The following is a 14,550-nucleotide window of genomic DNA, read 5'->3' as shown; positions in this document are numbered from 1 at the left end:
GAAGCTCAAATATAAGTGAAATTATGAAAATAAAAAATAAATGTATAAGACAAGTAACATTGAACGCAACTATATTCATCCATTAGCTCAGTCTTCTTATGACTTTTTTTACACTAAACATATACTAATAAATGTGTCAGAAGAAGCAGCAGAAGGAGAAAAAGAGAGAAGCAAGAAGTTGTGTTTGGACTGAGGGTAATTTATCAATCTGGTGTTTGAGTGGAGCTCAAGGAGAAAAAGGAGAAAATGACTGTGATCTTCACCAGTGCTTCAGTTCAGTTTTCTCTGTAAAACATTCAGTAGGTAGAAACAGTATCAATGGAGAAGACGGAGAAAAGAAAGCTGCATCATCTGACCGCCTCTATGGCAGATTTCCCTTTGTGCTTTACATTAACTGGACCAAAAGAGTTGTGAAGCATGTACTCAATATAGCAAAGAACTGGACTCCAGTCTCACCGTATCCCACCTGCATCCATCCATCCCCTCCACCATGTCCTAGCTTGCTTTCCGCGTCAGCTCTCAGCCAAATAATGCATCACTGGGCTTGGTTTTCACACCAATACATAATATATGTAACCCCGCCGGACGAATACAGAGTACAAGTGTGTGTCTGTATTTGCAGTGTGCCAACATATACTGTGTCTTCTAATGCTCAACAACCCTTTGTTTGCACTTGCAGGATTGGTAGATAAATCCCAGGGCTTTGCGGGGGCCTACTTCCACTCCCTCCCACTGTAAAGCTTTCTTTGTAGTTCCCTGTGCCACAGACTCGCACAAAAATCACTTCGTATACACAAATTCGCAAAGATTACCATGAAAGTAGGACACAATTACAGTATTATACTATAGTCCTGTAGGAGAGAATACATGCAGATATATTATGGCAAACGCACGTACAAATGCACGTTTAGATGGAGGGTGCTAAATCTCTATTCTTCACAAGACAGAGAATTTCCTAAACGGGCACACGAAGTGATGTCAGTCAGGTTTTGTCCCCACAGGCTACAGATGCACTCAAAAACTAAAGTGACTCATAAGCACGAGTCCTAATTTTAGAATTACAAGGAGTATTTCTTTGCTTAATACAACTCACAGGTGGAATACTGTTATAGATGACCACACTGCCCCCTATCAGTCTATATGTGAACTTGCGTGCCCTGCACAGAACATGCAGTATCTCCCTGCAGCAGCCTCACTGTTGCAAAAAAAAGTTCAAAGTTGATGATGTGAGGCTGGAAGCAGTAAGTTGGCCAATATGGACAGTGTATAAATCAAGTGTATTTTAGTGGTGGTAGTGTGGACTTTGCTGGATTTTGAAGATTGATATGTTGTGGCCCAGAGTGACTTACTTTGCTTATTTGGCTTATGTGAAATGATTTGATAAACTGAAAACTAGTGGAAGGAGCGCCAAAGTTCTTTTTTTGCTTTCTCAATCCCGCATTTCATCGTACCTGCTCTGAGTCAACCTAGGAAGGTCTTCCAGCTCAAACTGCATGCTAAACTCTTTTCCTCCCAGGATTACAAGCTTCAGCTGCATTAATGCACTGCAGAGAACTGCAGATTTTGTTTCTCTGTGTTTTCAGCAAGTGTAATGATGTAATTCCAAGGGTATAGGCGAGAGAGAGAGAGACAGTGAGAGGGTGGAGTAAAAACAAGGCATTTATCATTAAACACAACAAACAACTCCCAGCCCAGATGCCACTAATTTACCTCCATCCTTCTGGGGTTTTAGACCACACTATTCCTCCTTTCTGATCCCTCGCTTTGCTCTGACAGCCACTTTTCGTCTTCCTTCTCTAGCTCTGCACTAATCCCCTCCCAGCTACTGAGACAGGATGTTTAGGGGCTTATTTACTCTTGTATAAATATGACTTTTTCATAGCTTTCCTTAAAGAGGCCGCACACCAGAAAGATGCGTATGGCTGAAGGGTCGGGTCTTCCTTCACTGAATCACGCTGTGAAGATCTTTGAACCAAGATATGAAAAGATACATTAGTGCCATGTTTCTTAAGACAACAGGCTTGAACCACTTGAGCTCTGACTGTACTGTAATGAGTGCTCTGATACCATCAGAGTGTATTCATATATAATGACAAGTAACTTATACTACTAGAAAACACAGAGTAACATGGAAGCTGTACATGTTGACATTTTTGGGACACCAAAAACGTTGCTGTATTTGCTTTAAAGATGTTTGAATAATTTCTTGATCATTAGCAAGTCATGCTTAAAGGCTTCATTAATAGTTAATGATTATGAATTTGTTGCATCAGGCAGCCCTCATGTATTATGAATGATTTATTGCTACATTTGTACATCTGCTAAACGGCAGGGACACGTAGGAGCTTCTCAGTCCCCAAACTGGAAGCAAAAGTCAAGAAAAATGTATAACACAGACAAGGTAATGCAGATTTTAACACCAGCTGCTTGATTTCCACAGCCGGGCAAAGTTCTGTATTAATACCAGCCCCTGAAAAGAGTTCTTACAGCTTACTTTCATTACAGGTTAATAATAATTACGGTAGTGTCACATTTAGATTCCAGGACTTTAGTACTGTGCACAGTTTAATTCACACTTTACATAGAATCAAACTATTATTGCAAGCAGATACTGTTGAACTACTGAGTCTTGCCTACAGGCTTTAACATTTGGATAAATCGGTGCAAACGCTTAAAACAGAACTTTTAATCTGCTTAATCTTTTTCAACAACACGACCCAGCTGACTGTTATTAATTTTAGCAATAAGGAGGCAAAGAGACAGCTCCCTGTTTGCATCAGGGGAGCTGACATGGAGCAGGTGATGAGCGTTTTTCTTGGGAACCAATTTCACAAAATTCTCGTACTCGAGGCACATGTCCATCTTGGTAAATAAAACTCAGAAACAGCTCTATTGCTTATCTTTGATGTGTGCAGGGTTGCCTTCTGGTAGTACAGTCTCCTCAGTTCCCACTACGATATTCCGATGTTGCATTTGTAGATCCGTGTGGTATGGATCAGTCAATCACTGTGTCATTCACTCCTGGCATACAGCTTGATATCTTAGAGGAGATGCCTAATGGTTGCTCCGTTCCATAGTGGGTGTGTGTAGCTAGCCTTGTTAATGATCTGGCTGAGGGGGATCAGGCCTATGCAGTAACTTGACTTGTGCAATCAGCTTGAATCGGGCTTTTCCAGCCACATCCTGACGAAGACTTTTTTATGGTTCTGTTAATCTTTTATATTTTTAGGTTGCTCAGTCTGGTCTTCCAGTCTTTAGTTATTGCTCTACCAGGAGATGGTGTTTGTCTTGTACTCCTTTGTCTTGTTTGCTCGTGTATTGTTCGTCTTAGCCACTATGATGCCTGACAGGAGCTTCCATGTTGTATTGAGGCAGGTTGTTGGATCCTCGGGAATCAGGACACCAAGCATTGTTGTTATGTGAGCATTATTCTCTCATATGCTTTTCCACTATTGATGTGTCTTCAGCCTTGGTGGGGCAGTTCTAATAATGTTTTCCTTCCACTCCACCCAAGTAAACCTTGATGGTTGAGTGGAGAACATCTTTTTTATACTCCTGGCTCTTCAAGCAGCTGTACAAGGCTACCAGTCTTTGTTTTGCAGTTCCTAAGACCTCAGGTTTCGGCAGCTTGTTGTACTTTTTGGCATTCCTTTCTTTATCACTTCTTTCCACAGTTTTGATAGTTGGCAAACCTCCCTCTGTACTGCCTTGATCTTGACCTCTAGTCTTCTTCTCCATGGAGGGTTCTGCTCCTTTTAGCTGTTCATCTTTTAGCATCTGAAGGATCACTGCTACCATGGTGTAGATCGTCTGGTTAGTTTTAATGATGGTTGCAGTAGGCATTGTCCATAATGCTGCCCTCACATCTTCTAGTAGTCTTTCAGGCGAGTACTTCATAGTCATAGAGTGACCAGGTTTCCAGCTTATCCATGGTTTATAAATATTCCCCCCTCGCACTGGGGGCGCTTTTTATCCTTCAAGCTCGGGTCCTCTACCAGAGGCCTGGGAGGGTGAGGGTCCTGAGCAGTATCTTTGCTGTTCCCAGGACTGCGCTCTTCTGGACAGAGATCTCCGATGTTGTTCCCGGGATTTGCTGGAGCTTGGGTGTCACTGGATCGAATGCTCCGATTACCACTGGGACCACTGTTACCTTCACCCTCCACTTCTTCTCGAGTTCTTCTCTGAGTCTTTGGTATTTCTCAAGATTCTCATGTTCCTCCTCCCTGATGTTGCTGTCACTCTGTATAACATCTGTCATTATGACCACCTCCCTCTGCTTGTCCACCACTGCTATGTCTGGTTAGTTTGGCATCACCAGTTTGTCTGTCTGTATCTGGAACTCCGAAAGGATCTTGGCTCAGTCATTCTTGACCACCCTCGGGGGGGCATCCCATTTTGACCTCGAGACTTCCGATGTATCTACATACTATGCTAGCCTCGGTCATGGCGCTCCATGTATGCCTTGCCTGCTAGCATCTTGCACTCTGCTGTCTCAGTGCTGGATTGTCTCAGGGGCATCTTTACACAGCCTGCACCTGAGGTCTTGCCTTGTAGACCCCAGCATCTATGGATCGTGTACTTAGTTCCTGTGTTGCCAAGATTAGTGCCTCTGTGCTGTCTTTCAGTCCAGCTTTGTCCAGCCACTGGTAGGATTTCTGGATGTCAGCAACTTTTTCTATCCCTGGTCTCTGCATGCACGGTTTCCACCTTGAAGCTTGGAGGAGGAGGTGTGATGATGTGGGGGGGCTTTGCTGGTGACACTGTTGGGGATTTATTCAAAACTGAAGGCACGCTGAGCCAGCATGGCTACCACAGCATCCTGCAGCAACATGCCACCTCGTTATTTTTAACAGAGCAATGACCCCAAACACACCTCCAGGCTGTGTCTGGGCTATTTGACTAAGAAGGAGAGATGCAGTGATGTGTCAGATGGCCTGGCCTCCACAGTCACCTGAACCCAGTGGAGATGGTTTGGGATGAGATGGAGCGCAGAGTGAAGGCAAAGGGCCAACAAGTGCTCAGCATCTCTGTGAACTCCTTCAAGTCTGTTGGAAACCATTTCAGGTGACGACCTGATGAAGCTCACGGAGAGAAGGCCAAGAGTGAGCAAAGCAGGAATCAAAGCAAAGGGCTGTTAGGAAGGATCTGAAATATAAAACATGTTCTGAGTTAGTTCACACTTCTTTTCCTTTACTACATTAATTCCAGTGTGTTCATTCATAGTTTTGATGCCTTCAGTCAGAATCTATCAACATCGAAGGATAACAGCTACCTTCAGGTTTAAGGTGTGGTTGAGCCAAACCTTAAACCTCCTTCTAAATGAAAATAGAGAAAACCCATTAATGATAAGGTGTGTCCAAACGTCTGACTGATACACCCACACACACACCACACACACAACACACACAGCCAGTAGGCATTAACACACTACACACACACACACACACACACACACACACACACACACGGAGAGCGCAGTAAGGCTTATTAACACAGTTTCTTTATAATGCTTCTTACTCCTTGCTGCTGCAGTGCCTCTGTGTTCAGCTTGTAACCATGACACACCTGAGTTAATTTAGTGTCACCTTCGTCTCCTTTCAGCAATTAGACAGGCCTGGGAATCTGTTGCTGCTCCCTCCAGTGTCCTGATTGTTCCTCGCCTCCTGCAGCTTGTTAAATTTGTACTTTACACATTAAGCTCTTGCTTTTACCCACAGAGACTTACCATAAGTGAAAATGGCAACGTGAACATCTGTGATGTGCTGTGATATTTAAATAGATCATTCTTGGTAAAAGGTATTTCTTTTTTCTATTACTGTAAGGTGAAACCTGATTCACTTTATGGCAGCGGTTGGAGAAATGAAAGGGAAACTAAAGAATATGAATGTAAACATAAATAAATGGGGAAGTGAAAAGTACTGTTATATCACTTATACTCTTAACACTGTCTTCTATTTACAGCACATCTATATGTACATCCCTGTTTGACACTTGCAAACAATGTGAATAAAGAAATTTAATGTAACGTAAATATAACATATAACATAAAGAACTTGCTCATAGGGGGTCATGTGATCGTTGGGCCTTTCTCTGTTTTCTTTCTATTATTGTTTGGTCTTTACCTTACAATATAAAGCGCCTTGAGGCGACTGTTGTTGGGATTTGGTGCTGTATAAATAAAACTGAATTTAGTTGAATGTCACGGCTTGCATCTACTTGTCTTTGTTAGACAAAGAACAACGCTGTCAGACTCTCATTAGGCTTGCAAACCTAGCATTTGAGTTTCGAGTACCTTCAAGTACTAAATAAATAAATGCCTTTTATATTCAGCTAACTCAGAACTCCATCTTTTTCATTTTACAGTGTTAGGGACAATTATAGCTCACTTTCCTCAAGATAGCTTCATAATGTCACAAAGAGACAGAAAGAGAGGTAAAGATAAGGGAGTGCTTACACAGAGAAATGACTGAAAGGCATGCTGGCATGTCAAATGCATTGTTTTTTTTTGACTGATACTGACTGCCAACTTATTATACAAAGCACACAAGAGCTGTGACCGTAACTCATGCACCCACTCATGTGCTGACAATGGAAATCCATAAAGAATAATGCAACAGTAAACGCTTTAGAAAGAAAAACTAGCTATGACAAATTGCCACCTACAAATTTGTTGTTTTATACACATTTTGTTGCATGCATTTTGCTAGATTAGCAGTAAAATGCAAGGTTTACAGGTAAGCCTGTTAAGTAAGGAAAGTGCTGTATAATGAGCTGTTATTAAAAAACATAGCATAAGCTTCAAAAGGTAAGAGCACTACACGTGTTACGTTAAAGCTATTAAAATACAAAGTATCAGACAGAAAATATCAGACGGCTGTGTGTGCTGGAACCAGGTTCTCCTTCATTCTGCAGACTGCATTTTAAGGTTTTAGAAGATTTAACCGAACATGGGACAAGAAATGATACAATTTCTTATGATCCGATCAATTAAGTAATAAAAACAGTGAGAAAGTCTATTTTGAAGACCTACAGTAAGGTGCAGTGATGTGAGATTCCTCTGGTGGAAGGAGCTTAGGAAAGACAGGAGCGCTGTCGATGTTTTTGTTTCATTTGTATACAATATACAGTATCCGGTCGTTCAGTCTGACGTCACTAGCCGTGTCTGGGCCTAAACTCCGCTGCAGGTCCATATATCAAACGATCACTATGGCATTACTGAGAGTTGAAAAACTGTCTAAAGTCTTTCATCTTTAATAAAATGATCAGCGTTCTGCTCTACCAGGTGTAACAATTGAGTTTAACATCCAGGCATCCATGAAAACGGAATTTATGACATTTAACGGAGTTAGAAGTTAGCAGGAAGTTAGCTCGCTAGCTTCTATCTAAATACAATATAGCATGTCCTGACTGCGGGGTTTTGGAAACAAATTAAAACGTACAGCTCTGTTATCACTTCCAGCATAAATGAAGACAGAAAACTAAACAGCAGTGACGTTTGTAGGGTTACTGAAGTTGTGGCTAGCTGGTATATAATGATGTGCTACGTGACCGCTAGCGACACAGCTATGTTAGCATAATATAAACAAGCTAACTTTTTTTCCACTCGATAAAAGTTAACGTGAGTGTTCTCGGTGGTCAGGAACAAATGTAATCGCATGGCAGGATGCTGTAAAAGGACCAAACTTCAGCCAGGAGAACAACTGAGATAATCCATCCACAATACGAGGTTAGTCATTCATATACTGCTGCATGGGCTGGGCTGTAGTTACATCCTAAGGTTTTAAAAACTGAGCTTAAATAAATGATTAGCGGTAATAAAAGCCGAGGGAGGTCAACAGGGATCACTGACTGTTTTAGGAGCTTTTTGAGATTAAATAGAAGAAAATACAAAACATTAAACATGTTAACAACACAAAAGCCATATTAAACGCAGACTACTTTAGACCCGGAAGTAGGATTCGTCACGTCATCACTTAACGACCGGATAGTGATTATGCTCTATTTTACTTCCTCGACTGTAAGGGGACCAATTAGCTGCTCATCTCTGTCGACAGTGCACATTCACATAAAGAGCCTGAGAATCCCCCTTCTTAGCGTGGATTCGTATGAATTAACACAAAATAATGTGGATTAGTGGAGCAGGTCTTAACAGTAAAAGTTATGTTTAGTATTATTAACTTGTAATTCCATTTAATTCAATAAAGTGCTGATGAATGGACTCAAAAAGCACGGGTGTGTAACTAAGACTGTCCAAAACGTGCCGTATCCAACATGTAATTACATCATATCAGAGAAGAGATAAAAATGGAGGTAATGGAAGAAAAAGAGGCGGCAGGATAATGAAAATGGCAAACAGGAGTAAGGGTTTCTGTCCAACCCTCAGCCGTCTCCAGACATATCAGAAATAGAAGGCAGACTATGCGGAGATGGCTGCCAGAGAGGCAATCAATAAACTTTCACATTTCATGCTGCAGTGTGCGTTTGTGTGCGTGCGTGTGCCAGCTGTGTGTATTTATGTGACTATATGCGTTGCTGTATCAAATTTGAAACTACCTCACTGAAAGCAGTTGTGCCAGACTGATGAGACAAGCTGTCACATTACTAGAAAATGTACCCGACTACACACCCCCCCTGCCCAAACCCAACATATGACCTTTGAGGTTCCCACCATGATGTTCGGGCTTGGCCGCGGTCGAACATCATATTTTTGGCCTCAGGGCAGTCCTCAGTACTCGATCTGAAGTAAACTTTTAAGTATTGTACAGATACACATCAGTGCCCAATTAATCTTAGCAGCAGCCGCTCTGGAAACTGCCTCTTAAAGGCAAATCAAAAGCTCGGTGTACTAGTCCGTGCTCTTACGTTAGGGAGAGCTGCTTGTATTGATCGACCTGTCCAGAATGCTAAAGAAGCTACACGCTGACACCGTTTTAGTGTGGACGTTCACATTAAAGACAATAACGTGGTTGATGGTGCCTAAAGGCGCCTAAGAGCGAACAGCTCGAACTTCTCTCTTCTTTTCTTATTGAATTTTTAATAATGCGATAGCATCATCTGTCCTGTGTAATTGATTGCAGCTGATCTGGTTCGGCGATGACCTTGACTTTTACCGTGTCTCCTCTCTTTTTCCCTTCCTCTCTCCCCTCTCTCTGCCTTATTTCCTCCTCTCGTTCATCCCTTCTCCCACCAGGCCTGTAGATCCTGCTGAAACCTCCTGTAGTCATTTTTTGCAACACCGAAAAGCAACGACTTATCTCCCCCACGCAACCCGGGCTTAGGAGAGAAGAAAAAGAAGACAAATAAGAGGAAGAAGAAGGAACGAGAAGAGGTCTTATAAACCACGACAAATCAAACAAGAAAATACTGGAAATCCCCATCGGCCCAGCGCTGTACAACACCACTGTGGTTTTTTTGGTTTGCTGGCTTTTTTAACTCACTTCTCCTTCTCCTTCTCCTCATATGTGCTTTTCTCGTTGCATCTGTCCTTTCCTGTATCAGTCTTCTCTCTTCTCCTCGATCATCTCCCTCCTGTACTTCATCCACTATTGATTATTCCATTTCTTTCTACAGTTTCCATTGTATTCCATTTTGGCACCTCTCTCCCGCTCTGGCAGCCAAACACTGCGTGTTGGGAGCATTTGTGGCAACATGCCACATCCGTAGGAGATACTTGAAACAACATGTATATTGATATGGTAACAAAAACAAAAGATAAACAAATCCAATTCATGTTGAACCACACCTTAAACCTCTGCTCATTTGAAATCTGGTAAGCTTTTGTTTTCACCCCGATCATTGCTCTCTCTGTTTTCTTTTCCCTTGTTTTTCCTCACCCACCCACGAATAGAAAAATCGCTCCGATATCTATCAGCGACTCCTCTCCTGCCTCCTCGTCTATCTATTGACCTCTCTCTGTCTCTCACTGGACCAGGAGACATTGCAAAAGCTGAGCTACTGTCCTGGTCGGGGAAGAGCATTGACTTTTTGATGTGTTTCTTTCTTTTCTGGTCACAGACTGTGTTTGATCTTGTTTCACTCTTTAAGCAGACAGAACAAAGCCTGTTTCCTTTGTCTGCAGTGGTTGTTGTCTTTTAGGACGAGGTGGTAGCCATAAGCCTTCAAAGTCAGAAACTCTCTGGAGTCGTTTCTTCGATTTGCTTCTGTTTTTATTGCATTAGTTGTCATGGAGTGGAAAACAGTCTATCTTTATAGTAACGGTGTAAACCTTAAAAACAAAAAAGTACTATTATAAATATTTTATTTTTTACCATTGTATAAATATATACTATTGATTAACTTATGTACTTTGATTGCAAGTTCTTTGGTCGCCCACACGGTGGTTAAATAAAAAAAAGAGGAAACATTTTCTGTGATTTTAGGCACTATTTCTAATGCTATGGATGTGTTGACTATTTTATTGTAACATCTTTTTTTCATTTCTTTCCTTTTTTTGTTCCTTATTTTAAAATCTGTGATTAATTGCAGAATCAGGAGTCGTGTTTATAAGACTGCATTTGTGTTTAGGTTCGATTCTGTCTCCAGTCAGTTCTGTCCTCTGCTGTTCGCCCTCTGTCTCTCATTACAAGACACAAGAAGACGTGTACGAAAACAAAGGCTGTGGTTTCGCTGGATAGTTCTGCTTTTTTCTCTTGCGCTCATCTAAAGAACTTAGCGTGTGTGGGTCCGTTTGGAAGACCACCGTAAAGAAAAAGATGACATTTTGAATGAGTTATGTCTGTCTTTTGCACTAATTTAATAAAGCCGTTACTGAAATTCCCACAATGTTATTTTCGAAATTGTGTTTTTCCTGAAAATCTTTTTTTACTCCTTTGGAGAACACGCTGTTAGCTCGTTCAACAAAAAATGAAAGTTAGCCTGTTTTTATTTTAGGGTCAGAATTACTAATTAGGGCAAATTAACTTAGTGTGTGCTCATTTATGAACCTGGATGGACACCACTTCATCTTAAAAATAACTAATTTTAAAAAGACCTGATAATCTTCTTGCAAAAGCAAAAGAGTGTAAGTGCAGATTTATACAGAGAAGATCTTCATTATTAAAAAATAAGTCCATCGTATGAAATCTGTGTACTATGGTTGACCTGTAGGATATGTGGAAGAGCTCATTTACTTTTCCAGTCTTAGTGAAATTCCTGGTAATGTGCTGCGTGTACCGCTCTCATTTTCCTTTGCTTTTTGGGGGGTTTTGGGGTCAAAGGAAAGAATCAGGGCAACAACTCAACAGATTTTTCTAAATAAAAATTAAATAGTGACACCTGAATTGGATATTCTAAGATCGGGCATTAATTTATGCTTCAAATGTACTGGCGTTTGATGCCACAGAGAAGTAATACAGTGCAAACAGCTTAGTCACTGCAAAAAGTGATTTTGCTGCCTGTAGTGTCAGCTGTGTATTAAACTACTGTTCTCTCCATTCCACCTATGATCCCTGTTACATTCTGCACTCTTACAGTAAAATAGCAAATGGGCAGTGAATACCTGTGACTGTAAATGGGAAGATTGCAGGCTCAACTTGTGGTTGGCTTGGGAACATAATGCAGCGAGCAGCAGTATGGCTCAATGCCAAGAAAGAGCACCTCAGATTGAATGTTGAAAGTGTTGATGGAAAAGTATAGACAAGCTCATATGGTAGCAGTAGTCAGGAGTAGTATAGCAGTATGTGAGGGTGGTGCAGGACATGTATGAGGACAGCCGGGCAGTGGTGAGGCGTGCAGGACGAGTGACAGAATGGTTCAAGGTGGAGATTATCAGGAATCAGTTCTGTTTGCAGAACTTTTGTTTGCGCTCGTGATGGATAGGTTGGCAGATGAGGTCAGGCAGGAGTCTCTGTGGACGAGCACATTTGCTGACGACATTTTCATTTGTAGTGGGAGTAGGGAAGTGGTGCAGAGGTGGAGGTATGCTCTGGAGAAAAGAGGATTGAAGGTAGAGGCAAGAAGGAGATGGGTGTGGTGAAGGTGGATGAGCTGAAATTCCTGGGGTCAACCATCCCAAGCAACGGACAATGCACAGGAGAAGAAGAGCGTGTAGGCAGGGGTGGAACAGGTGGAGGTGAGCCGGGTGATTTGTGACTGGAAGACAGGAGCAAGAGTGGAAGGGAAGCTTTATAAGACTAGTGAGACCTCCTATCATGTGTGGTTCAGAGACAGCAGCAAAAAGACAGGAGGCAGTGCTAAAGGTGGTAAAGCTGAAGATGAGTTTTAATGGGAGCGACTAGGATGAACAGGATTAGGAAATGATTAATTCTGAGAGACAGCTCAGGTTGTGCGGTTTGGAGATAAAGCTGGAGAGGCAAGGAGGTTGAGATGGTTTGATGGAGCTGGCAGGCAAAAGGAAAAGAGGAAGACCAGAGAGAAGGTTTACAGAGTGACAGAAGAGGATGCTACGGGTAGGGTGAGATGGAGGCAGATGATCCATAGTGGCAACACTCAAAAGGACTCAGTGCAGAGGAAAGAACCAAAGCTTTGGTAGGAACCCTTAATGTCACTGTCAGACAGTTTGGAACGTACGTATGTTTTTGCTTCTGTTTCATAAGCTGAACAACAAAGAAAAATGGTTAGAATGTGTCTAATTGAGCGTTTGTAACTGTGACGACTAACATCGGTGCTTCATACAGACAACAGTGGTTGATAAATAAACTGTTATTAAAAGTCATCACCAGTTTACAGCATGCTGAATATTGGCTATGAAACACTGTATATGATATAGGACAGTTTAGCATCTGAAGCCTGTAAATCTCTATCTTGAAGACTCTTACCCTATACATATATAAAATATGTATAGGGTAAGAGAATAAGCAAATAGAGGGACTCACAGAAGCAGACACAGCAAGAAAGTCTATGCTCCTCCTCTATTGCTCTTTATCCATTTTTTGACAGGTTGTGAACACTAAGCCAACAAAGTGACTTTTATCCAGAGAGGTTAAAAGGGTACGTTTCCTCTGATGTATGCTGACACCAGCTGGAGCGATGGTGAGGAGATAACGATGGCCATTTTATCTCTTTATCGTCACTTGGATGTTAAATCCTTAAATCAAAACACAAAGTTTTATTCATTCGCACTTGTAGATTTTTACACTCTTTGAGTTTTCAGCGACAAAGAGACACGACACAGTGTGTAATGTCTTCACTGATGTATGCGTCCTAAACGCGTAGCTGTCAGCTCTCCTTATTTTAACAAACGGTGAGGCCTAACAACCCTGACGTCTCGCTTTATTAGTCACGAGTCACTTTGTCACTCTGATTATTTTATATATTTTTAGAAAATCTGCTTTTACAATGAAATCTCTGATCCCTCACTGTGACATATACATGTGAACATTTCGCAGGCAACCTGTCTGTGTTGATCAGCGATTATTCTTATAAAGAGAAACTATTATTTGAGCTAAACTGCCTTCTATTGAGCCTTTTCAGACTCAAAGACTTGACTTTAGGAAGAGATGGGAACTTGCAAAAGCATCGACTTAGCCAGCATGCTTTTAAAATGTACGTTCACGTATAGTTTAATGTTGTAAATTACAGGTTAAGTCTTGCACATACAGAGACTGTAATAGTTTCCATTCTGGCAAAATTGAACCATTAGAAGTAATTACTGGATGACTTTACTGTAGAAAAAATCTTAATGTGTTGTTCATGTGTTATATAAATTTTTTTCAGGTTTTTTGCGTTGGATATACTCTTAATGATATCTAAGCAAAATGGTTCAGGTGGTAAAGAAAATGTAACTTACATATGTTTCACTGTCTGTGCTCTAAACTGACAGGACTCGGAGCAGCTGTGTGCAGCTGTCACTGCAGCTCTACTTTACTGCTAAGCAAGTCAAAATAACAGACCACACTACAAAAACTCATTTCCTGTTGTTATCTTGTCCTAACACTTTATAGCAAACAGCCTACTCACAACTTTACTGTCACACATTTTAATAACAGTCTTGAAGCTGCGCATACGCCGGTGCGTATCTGCACATTATCACAAAATGCTGCTTGTGTTGAGAAGTTGAGAAAATGATGGGCGAGGCGTTCATTTAACAAAACAAAACATTGCAGCTACTTACTTATAGCCTTAATTTACAGCCATATGCAGAATACTGCGTGTGATGCATTGGCACATATGCTCCATATGCTCATTAGCTGGAGGTTGACGGATTCGTGTGCCATGTTTTATTTTTGTGTTTCATGTCGCACACTCGTGCGGTGAAAAGCAGGTGTTTTTTCTGAGACACGTGATTTGACAATGAGGGACGAGGTGAAGGACAAACAGGAAGTTGAATATTTGAAAAACAAACTATGGCTGTATCCCAACTCAGGGTCTGCAGCCTTAAAGGCCGCATTTTAAGGCCGATTACGTCACAGCGACGCGACGAAGGCTGTCCCAATTCGAAGGCTGCTCGAAATGCGGCCCTCAGATACGTCCTTCATTTCCCTGAATTTTAAGGACGTGGCGGTGTAGACTTCGTGGCCCAACATATCCCAGAATGCATAGCGCGGCGGTGGGTGTGGATAATTTTGCAGAAAAAAAACGGCGGATGAGGGG

General features: G+C 41.6%; 1 protein-coding gene across 2 annotated transcripts in view; it reads left to right on the top strand.

Annotated features, from left to right (window-relative positions):
- The window catches only part of LOC102299304 (cadherin 13, H-cadherin (heart)), a 227,279-nt gene extending 212,969 nt beyond the window's left edge, over window positions 1-14,310 (top strand). The window contains exon 13 of one of the 2 annotated variants that reach the window (XM_042226214.1): window positions 9,191-14,310. Coding sequence is in view for 1 of the 2 variants with exons in the window: in XM_005935766.3 (XP_005935828.3) it covers window positions 9,191-9,198 (8 nt within the window). In the remaining variant the exon portion in view is untranslated. The remainder of the gene's footprint in view (window positions 1-9,190) is intronic. The other variant, XM_005935766.3, reaches the window with a different exon arrangement.
- The last annotated feature ends 240 nt before the right edge of the window (window positions 14,311-14,550 follow it).

Source organism: Haplochromis burtoni, unplaced genomic scaffold (assembly GCF_018398535.1).
Source record: "Haplochromis burtoni strain Fernald_Lab_line unplaced genomic scaffold, NCSU_Asbu1 Contig_201, whole genome shotgun sequence".
Taxonomy (NCBI): Eukaryota; Metazoa; Chordata; class Actinopteri; order Cichliformes; family Cichlidae; genus Haplochromis; species Haplochromis burtoni.
Note: the sequence above shows the minus strand (reverse complement) of the source record. Positions and strands in the feature narration are given on the sequence as shown.